The sequence below is a fragment of the Saccostrea cucullata genome, unplaced genomic scaffold (genome assembly GCF_032062105.1).
Source record: "Saccostrea cucullata isolate Sc308-1 unplaced genomic scaffold, CSIRO_AGI_Scuc_v1 ctg1118, whole genome shotgun sequence".
In the NCBI taxonomy this organism is placed as follows: Eukaryota; Metazoa; Mollusca; class Bivalvia; order Ostreida; family Ostreidae; genus Saccostrea; species Saccostrea cuccullata.
This window is the reverse complement of record NW_026925821.1, coordinates 51452-66349: the sequence shown is the minus strand read 5'-3', so window position 1 is coordinate 66349 and position 14898 is coordinate 51452. Positions and strand designations below refer to the sequence as shown.

General features: G+C 32.2%; 1 protein-coding gene across 1 annotated transcript in view; it reads right to left on the bottom strand.

The window, feature by feature from the left end:
- The window catches only part of LOC134269841 (uncharacterized), a 29794-nt gene extending 15763 nt beyond the window's left edge, over positions 1 to 14031 (bottom strand). The window contains exons 1-18 of the mRNA XM_062752041.1: positions 13997 to 14031; positions 13610 to 13695; positions 11869 to 11958; positions 11658 to 11750; positions 10665 to 10760; positions 6919 to 7017; positions 6407 to 6502; positions 5499 to 5609; positions 5005 to 5295; positions 4776 to 4920; positions 4470 to 4674; positions 3391 to 4223; positions 2831 to 2948; positions 2296 to 2478; positions 2084 to 2120; positions 1626 to 1955; positions 520 to 632; positions 44 to 215 (exon numbers count right to left, since the gene is read on the bottom strand). Of these exons, the coding sequence (XP_062608025.1) occupies positions 44 to 215; positions 520 to 632; positions 1626 to 1955; positions 2084 to 2120; positions 2296 to 2478; positions 2831 to 2948; positions 3391 to 4223; positions 4470 to 4674; positions 4776 to 4920; positions 5005 to 5295; positions 5499 to 5609; positions 6407 to 6502; positions 6919 to 7017; positions 10665 to 10760; positions 11658 to 11750; positions 11869 to 11958; positions 13610 to 13695; positions 13997 to 14031 (3133 nt within the window). The remainder of the gene's footprint in view (positions 1 to 43; positions 216 to 519; positions 633 to 1625; positions 1956 to 2083; positions 2121 to 2295; positions 2479 to 2830; positions 2949 to 3390; positions 4224 to 4469; positions 4675 to 4775; positions 4921 to 5004; positions 5296 to 5498; positions 5610 to 6406; positions 6503 to 6918; positions 7018 to 10664; positions 10761 to 11657; positions 11751 to 11868; positions 11959 to 13609; positions 13696 to 13996) is intronic.
- Between the last annotated feature and the right edge of the window lie 867 nt (positions 14032 to 14898).

The following is a 14898-nucleotide window of genomic DNA, read 5'->3' as shown; positions in this document are numbered from 1 at the left end:
TATGGTTTCTTATTGATTTAGATTCAGAACAAGTATATCTTACTTTTCATTACTTTTGCTACCAAGGTTCTTTGTGCTCTGCTTATTTCATAAATGTCCGCAAAGTTTCCTTGTTTTATTAGGGGCCCAAATGTAATGGTTGTGTGCGATATTCTCTGAGGTTGCTCTTCTTGCTGGTGTGTGTCATTGGCGACTGGATCGTTAAATTCCCTGTTCTAAATGCCAAATTATTATAGAATTGAAATTTCAAAGGATTTGAAACAAAGAAATACAATTTTTTTTATCAACTAAAAGAAAACAATCATTTTTAGCAATTATATTTCTCCCTTTCTATTTTTTTTTTTTTTTGAATATTCATATGATAAGTCTGACGTTAAGTTATAATGAATTATGCATACTATTCTAAACTTTCAAACGTACTTTGAAGTTATATACATGAATAAATACGTGTACACAAGGCTGATTGTGAGTTTCCCAATGATTTCGAGTTAAGTAAGTTACAAATCTTAAATATCTTACATAGAGCACATTGCCCTGGACGATCCTCTTTGGCATTGTCTGTTTATTTGTGCATTTCCGTTTTTTCCAGAAAATGAAAACAACGACAATGATCCCAACTAAGAATATGATCACTTGAAAATAAAGGAAACAAAACAATTAATGTAAGTGAGAGCAATCAGCATGTTATTATATTAATGGATCACCATTATAAGTAGCCAATGACCCACATTGCTCACTTTAGCTTTTGCTGAAGAAAAGCCAACAGTTTTTAGTATTGAAAAATTACGTACTGTAGTCACATACGTGTTACACTCATCCTATCCTTAAATCTTCGAAGAGACAGAGAAGTGTTCATGTTTTTATCAGACTTGAATTCTACACTCGTTGAAGACATTTCCATTTTAAGATGAATAATCATGGTTTAAAATTTTACATAATTTTACCTGCACATTATTATGTCAAAGTTATATTTTCTATTGTGGTTCCCTAAAGTAATTCTGCTGGTCATGATTTGTACAAACTTGAATCTACACTGACTGAGAATACTTTCATATTAAAATGAATAATCATTGGTTTGCTGATTTACATGATCAGGATAATTTTTGGAGATTTTTTCCTATATATCCACTAAATAATTGATAGCTCAACATTACCCCCTTGAGGTCACGAATTGAATAAGTTTGAATTTAATTTACATGAAGATCATCATGAAAATAAGACTCATCATGGATTTGCTTCCTAAATATTCATATGTATACATTTTATCCATTGTATTGTCGCCGCATCCTGCCTCCAGGGTCATGGTTTGAACAAACTTGAGTCTGACTCTACATATCTTGAAAATGCTTATTAATATTGGTGATCATGGCTTCATTCACCGTGTAAACAAGTTCGAGAAGCTTTAGCAGTGAAGGTCATTAAATCTTGGTTTATTTAGTCTTTCCAACTTTAAGGAGTATTATCTTACATTTATCATAAAGAGAAAAAATTACTTATCATAAAATTATTTGTAAAAATATCAATCAAGGAACAAATCACTCGAATGCAAAACTTTTCACATTATATATAAATAGTACATAAGAAATGTAATGCAAAACCCAGGAATTAAAGTTAAAATTTACAACCTATAGGTGTGGATATCCCTGCTATTTGACCACCAGTCAGAGCAGCAGATGTTTTTGGTAACGATGTTTTAAAAACTAAAAATATTGGGTTGCTTTTCTCATCTCCATATTCTGTTACGAAAGACAAATTGTATGTTGTTTCAGACGCAAGTCCTGTTAGATCAAAGTGATCGGCATCCTTATCAACAACACGAGAAAACTGTTCTCCATTCTCCGAATAAGCAGATAGACTTATCCTGGTTCTTTCGTAGCAAGTAGGGGACAAAGTCCACCTCAGTCGCACACTATTATCGTACTTTTTATCAACATAAAGATTTATTGGCCCAGTATCTAAATAAATATAAAAATTGTATAATGAACTATGTATCAGAATTGCGGTTTCAAAAAATTTCTCTTGATTACTCAAAATTATCCAGCGAAAGTATTTAATAAAAAAAGATTGAATTTATTTTACTTACATTCATCGATTCCATGCAAAGAATCCAAATGTATGAGCTAAATCAAAGAAGCTACAAGTTACGTTAACTAAGGACAGGAAAAAGTGATATCAAATTTTTAGATTAGAAACTTTTTAAATGAAATTATTAAGTACATGTACCTGAAAAAAGGTTAACGTTAATTCTAATCGAATAAATTTATTTGTTATCTGTCGTATATCGTTAGTGATTACCGTCATTTCAAAACCCGTCGATTCCATAGCTCTATTGTAAACTTTGACTTTTATTTTAAGAAACTCATTATAAAAGGATTCCTTAGGCACAACCATCCAACAATTATCAACATCAAGATAATGACTGTACAGAAAAAAATCTCCCATGGGAACTTTGTATCCATCGCCAAATTGTGGCAAATTCTGTATGGATGAGAAAATCTTAAGAAATGCATGATACATACTAGGGGTGATCAGAAATTTTGCACACTATCTCTATATCATTCAGATTATTTTTTATATGCTTTGTTTGTGATAAATGTGAAAATGACTCACTATAACTTGTGAAAAAATGAAATATGAAAATATATCATATAATAATTTGTACACAGTTTATTAAGATAAAATGAGTTCCAATTAATGATTGGACACACCCCTCGTATTTTTTATAGCTTTGTTTTGTAAATTGCTAATAAAAGTAATATGAAAATATACATTATCGTTACCATTACGAACACAAATATGAGGAAAGTCTTAAACATTTAAGGTAACTTACCTTAGTTTTATTCCCAGGTATTGATCCTTTTTTGAAAATGATTCTACTGTGATTGGATATAAATTGCCAATCAATTCTGAATATTCCACTTTCTCGGTCATGAGCGTCGATTCGTAAGCTGCAACACCAAATATGTTTTGAAGCATTATGCATCTCAAAAAAGTATTACTTTTCGCTTAACGTCAAACTTTTATATGACAAACATTTACAGAATTTAATATTTCTAAATCAGGGCCTATTACGGCACTTGAGAACACGGAACATTAAATGGCAAGATTGAAAATGTGCAACTTAGGCCTACCTCATTTCTCTCTGTTACATTTGATGAAGAACAATATGTCCTCATGGAAGAACAATATTTAAATGAATGGTTAAATATTGCTTTAAATAGAATGGGAAGCTGCACTTACATTCATTTTTAATTTCTCTTTCCATCTCCTCTGTATTACTTGATATTATGACACTCAACGAATCTTCTTAAATATACTCAGTGTACTATTTCAGAGTAAAGCACCACTTATAGACATTTAACATAAGGAAAACAAAAGAAGCACACTTACCGGCTAGAAAAAGGGTATATAGATTGATTTATATTAGGTATGAATCGGACAGTGCGACTTGACAGGGCTGTTGGCGGTGTTTCATCGAAATATACATGCATAATATCGGTGACCCTATTGCCCATAGAATCAGTAGCTCTGATCCATATATTTAGCGTATCCCCGTTTCGTCTTTGAACAAAGAAAGATAATGTTTGGGTTAAGTCATTTACAGGTTGCAAGATTAATGGGGTCTGATTTCCTTGGTTTGCGTTACCATATGCGTACTCGAATTTTAAGATTCCGTGGACATTTTGTATAGCATTTAATGTTCTTTCTCCATCGTTGTCGTCGAATTCATTAAGAACTTTCTTTTGAAACTTTTTATCGTGATCGAAATGTCTGAAATCAGTGACCTGACTGAGAAGTTTCTTATCTTCGTGAAATTTGTTTCTGAAATGTCCTTTCCACGAGATTGATATATCGTTGGTCAAGTTATTCTGCCACTGGTAATTTGTTTCTGCAACTGCGCTGGTTGAAATCATGGGTGAGGAATGGTCTATAGTTATTGATGATGTATTGTCATAAAGTACTAGCATCCTTGCGTATTCCGTGTTATTAGCTCTGTCTACAACATTCAGTATAAGAGAAAACATTCCTTGTTTTTGAGGAATGTATGTACACCCTCTCTGTGAGGTGTTAAATGTTAATACATGTGATGGACTCCATGGATCTGGTTCTGTCAAACTAGGATTAACATTTTGGTTTGGCTTCAGAGGATATATCTCAATCATGTACTTCTCTATCCCGGAGAGAGCATCAGACCATCCTTCCCATGAAATTTGAATAGGGTCCTTAAATCGACGAGAAATGATAATAGACGTCCATAAATTTGTCAATAGGCTTTCCATTTAAACAAACAATGTAATTCATATATAAGAATATTTTTATACATGTTTGATCTTTAAAACATTCTGTTAATATATTTACGAAAAATCACCAAATTTTATATGTCTCAAATTTTAACAACTACAAAATTTCAAACATATATCTTTGTTGCAGGAAATGAATAAAACTTAGAGACGGTATAGCTTGTTTACCTTTGTAATATCATTCTGAACAGTGAAAGCTTTCACCGAACACTTATTTGAATCCAGATTACAGTGGTGAGGTTTCCGAAAGTCGAACCTGTACATCATTGATTTGCTTGAGTTACGGCCCTTAAAAAGGTCGATATAGTTTGTGGAAGATGAAGTTTTTAAAGCACGATATCCACCATTTTGTACAATGACAGTCAATGTTAAACTGTGAAACAAAATTTAAAAAAATTATTCGTGTCCCAAAAATGCATGAAACAACTATCTTCCATATTGCCAAATGAAGAATATTAATATGTAACAACATACTTATCGCCATCCTCCAAAAGACGATCGAAGTCATGATGTATGATGTTGCAAGAATACAAAGCCTCGTTTGGACGGAGAGACCCAGGCTGATTTGGGCAGGGATATGTTGTACTATTTAAACTGACAAACACGATGTCAGAGGAATCTGGAAACCACAGAAGAAACTGTTTTAAAAGGCCTGGTAAACTCAGCATCATTTTTTTTTTTTTGAATCAGACCTTCCACTTACCTTTGTGCACTTTATACAAATCTATCTCCAAATATGCTGCAACAATCCCAAATGCAAAGTCCTTGACGTATGCAGGTGTTGAAATTTCATCGGCTGGTACATACATTGCAGTGATTTCAACATTAAGATAGTTGAAGCCTTTTTGATTCAGCCAAAGCATGTCCGTTTTCATAGAATTTGGCTCCGACGAGTCCGTCACAAATTGATACATTTCCCTTTTTTTACCCGTCCTTTCAATATTTCTAAGAACTGACGTACACTTCGTAATGATTGGAATATTATTTGCATCAACTGTAATCAAACAACACCGAGTCTATGATGATCAACAACAACAATTATTTCACTTATGGAATGATAAAGACATAATTATTGGGATGAAAGATACATAGAGAGGGTTTTTCTGTACTATACCATAATTCGGCGGCATAAGAGTTTTAAAAATATTTTTCTTCTCCATAACGTTATTTTACAATCAAGTGAATAGTTTTCCGTACATGTTTTACATCTTTCGAACCCCCCTTCTCCAGAAAATCCGTGAGTGCATCTGCAATTTAGCATGGCGCTACATACGCCAGGAAAACAGGGATCATGGTAGGAACACAATGCTTAAAGGAAAATGTTATGCATCAGTTTTTCTATCTCAACAAGTGCATTAATTAACCCCAAAATTTATCTCACTCAGTTACAAGACTGATTTGAATTCTATGTAATACGTCTTTTCTTTCTTCTTTGTCTTCTTGCAACGCCTTGCAAATCAATATATTTGATAAATCAATATATTATATCTGATATTAACTATGTATCAATCTTGTTTTTTGTTAACAATGTACGGAATTATTCAGCAACAGAAAGCAATAGAACTGTTTTTCACAAATTGTTCTATTTTACATTAGATTAAATTACAGATTTCTTTGTTTGTATGATCATGACACGGAGCACGGTTAACAGTGAATGCTTACCCCTTCAAAAGACTTTATCCTAGCTCTGATATTTTTAGAGTAGCTTTTTGTGTTCTATTTGCAATTTACATGTATATTGCTTAAAATAATGAACTTTTGAGCTTGATTACTCTTCTTTTTTTTCATGGTTCACAAGAAAATTTTTACATAAAAAACATCGATTTTTTTAAGTCGCGTTATACCAGTCTGGAAGACAGCAAAACAAAAGTCAATAAAAATATCAGAGGTGTAATCAGGTGTCATGGATCAATACGCTTTTAAATATTTTAAGATTTAAATATTCTTTCATTTATCATCTTTCCCCCTTAATGTACAATATATTAGTTTAGATTAAGTTCTGTTTTCAATAAGCTTCTGCTTAATATTTGAACATTTAATTTAGTAATAAATTTACGAATGCTGATAATATTATCAACCGTGTTTTTTAAAATAAAAATACAAACGGATTTCACAATATGCTCCTCTGTATGTCTCAGGACAATCACATATATTGGGAGAAACACATGTGCCACCGTTTCTGCAAGCTGGATTGCAAACAGCTAAAAAATACATTTTAAAATATTATATTACTGGTGGATTCCACACAGCTATAAATAAAAAAAAATAATCAATAAAAAATAAAATTAAACACTGTTATTAAATTTATAATATATAAAGCAAGATAAGAATTTTTTCTCAATTTTTCTAGTTTATCCTGTGTCCTGCTTGAATTATGAAAATGTACTTAATACTTTTAGGAAAATATGTTTCATTCTTTTTGAAATCTTTTTGCCATTTTTTTTATCAAGCAAGGTTAAACCTTTTCACTTCAATATTTTTAAAATAAGAGCAAAGTTATTAAAATTTAAAATGCAATGTCATTTGAAAAAAAAAAATCACTTAATATTATAGTCCTTCATTGAACTCATAAAATGAGTCATTTGAATCATAAACTTTAGAAACAAAAGCTACTTACGTATTTCACATCTCGACCCTGTGAAGTGGGTACCAGAACAGTCGCAAACATGTCCAGAGGAACACACGCCACCGTTTAAACAAGCAGGATTACACAAAGCTAAAAAAAAAGATCTTAAGTTAATCAATTATACAATAAACTTGTTAAGATATTAATATCAATCAAGTTTTATAATCCTACTTTACTTTTTGATCCGTTACATATGTTGGGTTTCCCGTAGCAAAACATGGACACTGTCATTATATTCATATGAGAGGAGGGGGTATTATTTAGTAAGCTCATTGCTTACATTACCTCTAGTTATTATTAAATATTATTATAATTATTCTCTAAAGCTTTGCTCTCTTAAAAGACAAACATCAAACAGTTATCCGACACACTTTTATCAGGTCGCATTATTACTGAATATACTTTGGCTTGTATTCCTTTATCAGCTTTTTTCCGGCATTAACTCTTTCATACGAAAAACAGAGTAAAGAAAAAAAATAATATTGTTTTTTAACATACCAATCAAAGGTTTCGAATTAAGACATTAAGAAGGAGCTAAGGGTCAATAGACAGTGAGCTTTTTCTTCTATCAACGCTTACTGTGACATGGAATCTCGGTTTAAGGGAGCCGTCTTTGGTTTTCACTGCGCAGTATTTCGCGCATCATAGTAAAATGAAGCGTACTTACTGTTTTAAAGCAACTTTTTTCACTTCATTAATAAAATTAAACAAACTTAAGAAATTACAGGTTTAAAAATGTAATTACAATTTTATATAACTGATTTTTTAACCGATTTTGCAATTGATAGGTAGGTTGACGTCGTTATAGTGTGTTTTAGACGTTATGATAAACTGAAGCTCTTAAAGAAATGGGTAATAAAAATGTTATTAAAGAAAAAGTAATAAACATACGCTATTGAAATTTAAAACATAGAAATTTAAGAATATCTCCAATATTTTTATTATGTTTTCATATAAATCTCTTGTGCCCGTTATATTTTGTAGTACTCTATAAAAACAGGAAAATTCGTAATTTTTTTGCATTTTGAGATGCCCCCTCTGTTAACAAGACGGTAGAATTTTGTGTTTCTTACATATAATGTACAATATAGTATTACCCATCATATATTGTAGTTTTAACAAAAAGTCTATTGTAGTTTTTGTATAATATGCTTTAAAGTGATAAAAAGTGGAACTTTCCTATATAATCCTATGGTAAATGTACCTGTATTTTGTGACGGTCCCTTAAGAATACCTGGACGGTAGATTTTCCCCAAACTTGGCATGTACGCTGAAGTTAATGTAAGTTATATATGGTATAAAAATGAAGAGTTTCGCTATTGTAGTTTTCACACAATAAAACCCCAGTCGGCCCCCTTAAAGTCTCATTCGTAAGATCCCAATTTAATCTCTAGTGCGATGGCTTGTTGAAAGGAAAACCGGTGCCCATGTTTATACCAATGACAATATCTTTGTTATGTTAGACCTCAAGTCTTTACACAATCTGTCAGAATTTCCATAGATACTGATAGCGTCCCGTGTTTGCTCTGTTCCTATTTTGTATTGTTTTATGGACGTTTGATGCTGAATATTGTTTGTTATCTTCAAATGTTTCATGTCACTGTGAGCAGACTTATTGTCCCCAGCTAAAAAAGTGGGGGGATATTAATTTGGGTCTGTCCGTCCTCCCGACCGTCTTTCTGTCTGTAGCGCTTTTGTTTCCACACGATATCTAGAGAACCCTTTGAGCTCTTGCAATGAAAATTTGCATATCAACTCCCTATGGACTAAAGAAGAACCCTATTGATTTTTAAGTCAAAGGTCAAAGGTTAAGGTAATAAAATTGCAAATTCTGTCTGTTATAACACTTTCGTTCCGCACGATATCTCAAGAACCTTTTGAGCTTTTGCAATGAAATTTTACATAACAACTCCCTGTGGCCTTAGCAAGACCCCTATAGATTTTGAGTTCAAGGTCGTAAATTTATACGTTCTGTCTGTGTGTAACACTATCGTTTCCGGGCGATATCTACAGAAGATTTTGATCTGTTGCAATGTGATTTTATACCAAAACTCCCTAGGACCTCTCTCACCCCTCTCAAAGTGTCCCGCCCCGTTTGTTTTATTAGTATTTATTGTATTACATATCGCTTTTTAGCATAGGGGCATGAGGAGAGTTATTACGGATAAAACAGGTTCTCGGCGGACTTTATTTTCTTATTACATTACATCTATTAGAGCTATTTAATAAGGCTAGATTAGACACCATGCATTGTGTAATATTTTGACAATATCGAACGTGAATACATAATAAAATAATATGTGACTTCATGTTTGCATATACATGTAATTTTCGCCAGTTTAAAGCGGTTCCATGGTGTAGTGGTATGTCTCTCGCTTCACATGTAAGAGGTCGCGGGTTTGAATTCCGGACGATCCAATTTTTTTTTCGAAATACTTTTTTTTATTAAATGATAGTTTTCAGCATGTAATGAAATGTAATGAAAAAATTATGAGGTCTCGCTTGTACAAATCTTTTATACACATAATAAAGAATAAGCAATCAAATCTTTATATCCATATTGGCATATTTTATTTGCTTCAGTATGCATGTGTACATTTAATAGTTCTACAAATTCAGACAGGGGGATCCGACTCCCTCCCCTCCCCCCGAACTGCGCATGGTTTACTTTTTCCGTAAGCGGGGGACACGAATTCTCTTAATTACCTTGTTTTTGTGCTTATATGTGTGGCGGAGTCATATTTATTTAAAATAAATTTTTTATCTTTATTGAATAACTTACTGAGCCATAATTTACTATTTGGTAGTAGTCTCCATTCATGAATTCTACTCACAGAATCTCATTGGCCAGTAAATTTGTAGTTTAACCGGTTTTTCTGCCTATATATACTGTTTAACCGGTTTTTCTGTGGCCTATATATATAGGCATGGGCCCATCCCTGTCCGTGCGGGAAATTTAACTTAACTTACATATTACCAGCTGCCCGTTGTCACCACTTGAAAGGTAATTTTCTTAGTCTATTAATTTTTTGTATTTTATTTATTAAGTCCAAGTCATAAGCTCAAGTGTTTTTCATATTTTTGAGAGAAAGATATTTTAAACTATGAAATTGACGTTTTTGGCTTAGTGAACATAAATTTTCTTATTTTTGAAGTGAATATGAAATAAAAGTATTTTGTCTCAGTGTCTATGTGTATTATGATATTGTATATATGTTTTTGTATTTGTAGATCTGCCATTGCTTTTTCATTCCTAATAAATTTATTAAACTTAACCTGCGTTCTTCATCCCCGCTTGGTTACATATGAAACATAATTCATTCATTCAAAAACTTCTGCTGGAAAAAGAAAACTCATATGGCTTTAATTCGATACATCGACGTCGTCTTATTTCTAAAATTAATGTATACATTTGATCCCTACGTTGATACAATTCATCCCTTTGAACTCGAGATAAAAGATACAACAGAGTATGAGTAAAACGATAGGAAAAATTTAAGTTACGACCAATTTATGACTTTTTTGTAAATTTGTTACAGGTTTGTGTGAAATACAAAGCATGAGGAGGATAGCACTTGAAAAAATAAATAAAACAATTTTATTATTGTAAACTGTTTCAGCCATGCATTTATCGGCGGAATATTGACATTCTTAACCATATGTATACATGTATTACTCAAATATAATGCAGTTAGATAAAAGCACGTCATGACATCATGACAAAAAGCACAACTTACGTTGATTACACTGTGGTCCTGCTTGATTTGATTGACATTGACAGGTGTTTATGCTTACACAGGTTCCCCCTGATTGGCACGGTGGATTGCATATAGCTGTAAATAAATTTCTGTTAACTAAGAGTGTTTTACGGAACGCATACCTTGCACATTTAGGATTGAAATGGATTTTTTCCTAAAAAGTTAAGAAAAGTATACAGTATGCTGTGTATCAGTTACTGTAAGCATGGCATTCATATTTTTGGATGTCGTCGGTCCTATGATACACCTGGTCGTGCTGACAAATTATCATACCGCGGTGTGTTATAGGACCGATGGTCCAAAATATGAATTCAAAGCTTATATTTACATTCTCTGATTTTCCCTCTTCATAATTGTTTATTTCGTTAATCTTTAATGTGAATTTAACGCCCTTCAAACTTATTGTATACTCAATAGACGTAAGACCAGTTTTGACGTTCAATAGTTCAATAACGCAAACAAACAATGCGAGGAGAAAAAGTGACTGATTAAATGCACATTTGTTGTATTTTTAAACTAATTAAACAGGGTTAAATATTTTTTTTTATTAAATTGGGTCGAGACATTGTACTTTTTGAGAGTATAGAAAATGCATATAATTCCGATAAAAGAGATAACTACGTAAGTTTTTTCAGATTTTAACAATATATGTAATTGGCTTTCCGTTTTTTTTTAATGTTAATTACTATCAACACCCACTATCCAAGATCTTTTACCTTTATTCCACTGTCATGTTGTAAATTTTGAATTTACCGGGTGGCAGTAAATACAAAATTTACAACATGACAACTACAACTTGTAAATTTTGTATTTACTGCCACCCGGTAAATTCAGAATTTACATGACACCACAAAAGAAATACTGGAAAGCATAATAAACATAATAACTATACATTTTATTGCTAATTTTTAAGCTATCGGTGAAAAGAATTATTATTGTATCCTTGACGTCAATGTGGAGAGAGAAACCTACGCTGAGAGCAAGCAGCTCCCGTATATCCAAAGTTACAGCTACATCTGTCTGGGCTGACACAGTGTCCATGCTGGCAAGCAGGATGGCATATTGCTGGAAAATAATTTATAATTATGAGAAAACTTTTCTTTTGAGTTCAATACAAAATTGCACATATATAGCTAAAAGTAATTTTCTACAATACACCATGAAGAACATTTTAAGATCTTACGTCTTTGGCATAAGATTCCTGCGTATCCTGCAGGACAACTGCAAACATTAGGGGCTATACAAATACCACCGTTTTGGCAGCTGCATATTGCTTCAAACAAACAAAGAAAAACAACATTACATGTAAATCAGTCTGTACTTTATATACAGTCTCTTCAAAATACAGAAGAAAAAAAAAATTACTACTTTTTATAATGAAACCAAAGTTTAACAATGGAAATCACTTTTATTTGAAATACGTAACAATTTTATAACAGGAACAAGGATAGCTGAACATTTTTTCTTTATGGTCGTAGTGGAGTGGAGAGGGAATCAAACTAGATGACTTGTAAGAAGGCGTCAATATTAATTAAAAGTTACTTGAAACTTTGAAAAAAGCTAAAAGACGATGTGGACCATTTGTAGTCATAAATTGTATTTCCTGAACTGAACCAATTGCTTGATCTCATATACATGTATATCTAATAAAAATATATCACCACTGTGCAGGATAAAAGTGCTGCTTTACAAGAGGCAAATTGGCGCCCGCCAAACATTCAGTTTTCAGCAAAATCAAATATGTCATCTGATAGATCTTGATGTACAGACTTCATATCTACTTCTGCAAGTGTGTATCTCACCTATCAGGTGAGAGTATCAACTTTGATTAAAAAAATTCCTTGGGAGAAAGTAATTTCCTGTAGGAATTTAAAACATTCCTAGGAATTTTCATGAAATTCTGCAGGAATCTGAAAAATCCTGTTTGAATTTTGTCAAATCCAATAGGAATTATAAAAACATCTCTATCAATCATATACATTGTAATAGTTCCCCATTTCCCGATAAAATACATAATTAAGCGGAAATCTGTAGCAGAGAAAAAGGAATTAGAAGGTTGAAAATATAAATTATAACGGCCGCTATTTTTTTAATATTGTCATATTTTCGAAAGGCTACAACTCAATAGTTCTAGAAAGATCTTTAATCTGGGTTTTTGTTTGGTTTGTACATATGCAAGCAAAGATTTTTTTTCTTTAATTTCAACTTTGGAACAAGGCAAAAGATGATTTGAAAAAATAATAATCGTCATTTTACTCTTCTATTCTTCCCCATATGCAATAAGGCACACCAGAAAGTATGACAAATAATTTACAAAATGTTCAGTAATGCAAACTAATTTCAGTACATATGCTACATATTGTATTTAAAAAATAAGGTATCATTTTAAAACATCTATTGGGATATAAATACAGGGTTGGTCAAGAGATCAAATTCCATGAAGCCCAAAGGGTTTTATAGAAAATTTGATCTCAAAACGACCCGTATTTATAGCGTTGTAGATGTTTTAAAAATGATACCTTACAACAATTTATTTTACATTTCCCTTAATTCGACTTTTAATCCGTGAAATGTTTGGTTTTTCAAACTCAACGGCACATATGTCGATCCTTTTGTCATGGGTTCGAAAACTGTGGGACGTGGATTCTGGTATAAATGAGAAAAGGGTTGCTCACTGATCAATGGTCCTGAGTGCTGAGTATAGGACAAAATTTGTAGCTCTCAACCGGCATGTGGCGACTTCCTCATATCAGTGATTAATTATTGAGAGGGACGTTAAACAACATACAATCAATCTTTATTATTCAAGTCGCATAATAAACGTATTTGAAATAATATAGATGATGGATATCATTGATATCCATGTATAATAATGCATATACTGACCATAAAGCTTTAAACATCCTCAATTGCAAAATACATACGATTATCACAGTAACTTCCTGTGTATCCATAACAACAGCGTCTTCTAAGGCTGTAGCTGGCACGCGTCCTATATCGATAACGTGTACTAAAAAACAAAATGAAAAAAAAGTATGAAAAAAAAATTTTGGACTTCATATTGTTTAATGTAATTGTAGAGATTTTAAATTTCATTTAAAATTATATACAATAAAAATGAAAAAAAATGATACAGATGGAATAACATAGATATAAACTAAATTATTTAACTTTGGTTTTTGCTTTTTCATTTGTATTACCAAAGAATTAACATAAGAACATGCTCAGCCGCCTTTCATTAACAATAGTTGTATAGAGTATTGTTGTTTCCCTAAATTACAAAAGCTAGGTTTGGCCAACAGAATCTTTACTCTAGAGAGGAATTTGTTTCTATAAGCAAGGACATGTTCTATTTATGAATACATATTGGTATATTGTACGATGTAATTTATTGACAATTAGGTTGATGAAACAGGAATATCAACATTTTCGTTTAAAGTTATTACTTCGTAAGTTCTATGATCGATTGGATGTTAGAAAATAGTCAGATACTGATTGACGTTTTCCGTACCAATTGTTGGGCTATTATTAACATATACACACTGAATTGTCAATTGATTTTTTCATTAGTTTTCGAACAAGGAGCACACGGCAGGTGTTACCGATAGGCAGGGGTTGCTCACTCCTCCCTGGCATCTGATCCCACCTCTGATATTTTGAAGGTCATTGTTTGCTCCTGCTTTTTGTTGTTCTATTGGCCTTTTTAGCATGAATACTGTTTTTATCTCCATTGTTGTGATATGTGTATTCTTTTATTATGTATATAATACCGCATATTTGAGTTCATCTCACAATATGCGTCGTTATCAAAGCTCTATAATTATATGTCATCATTCACCTCCTTTTTGTGAAAAATCGAATAAATGAGTGAGCCGAAATTTATTTATCCATCCATACAGTGTCAGTACGTAGTCACTAGGTTTACGGGTTATCTCCCCTTTTCTATGCATCAATGAAAGTGAAAGGTGGGTGATGAAAGTATCCGATTTATTTTTCTGTATTATGAAATATTTTATCATAATTTCCAGTTTTTAAAGTTAAGTTTCAGTCAAAGAATTAACATGGATTATCTTATCAACATTGATATTGCTCGATGGCAAATATTTCATTGGATTGAAACAGATCGATTTGCCCCCCGTCCATACTTTAAACACTGGCACATGGTACAAGATATACAAATATGGTAATAATAACCAACTTCATCATTTTATTT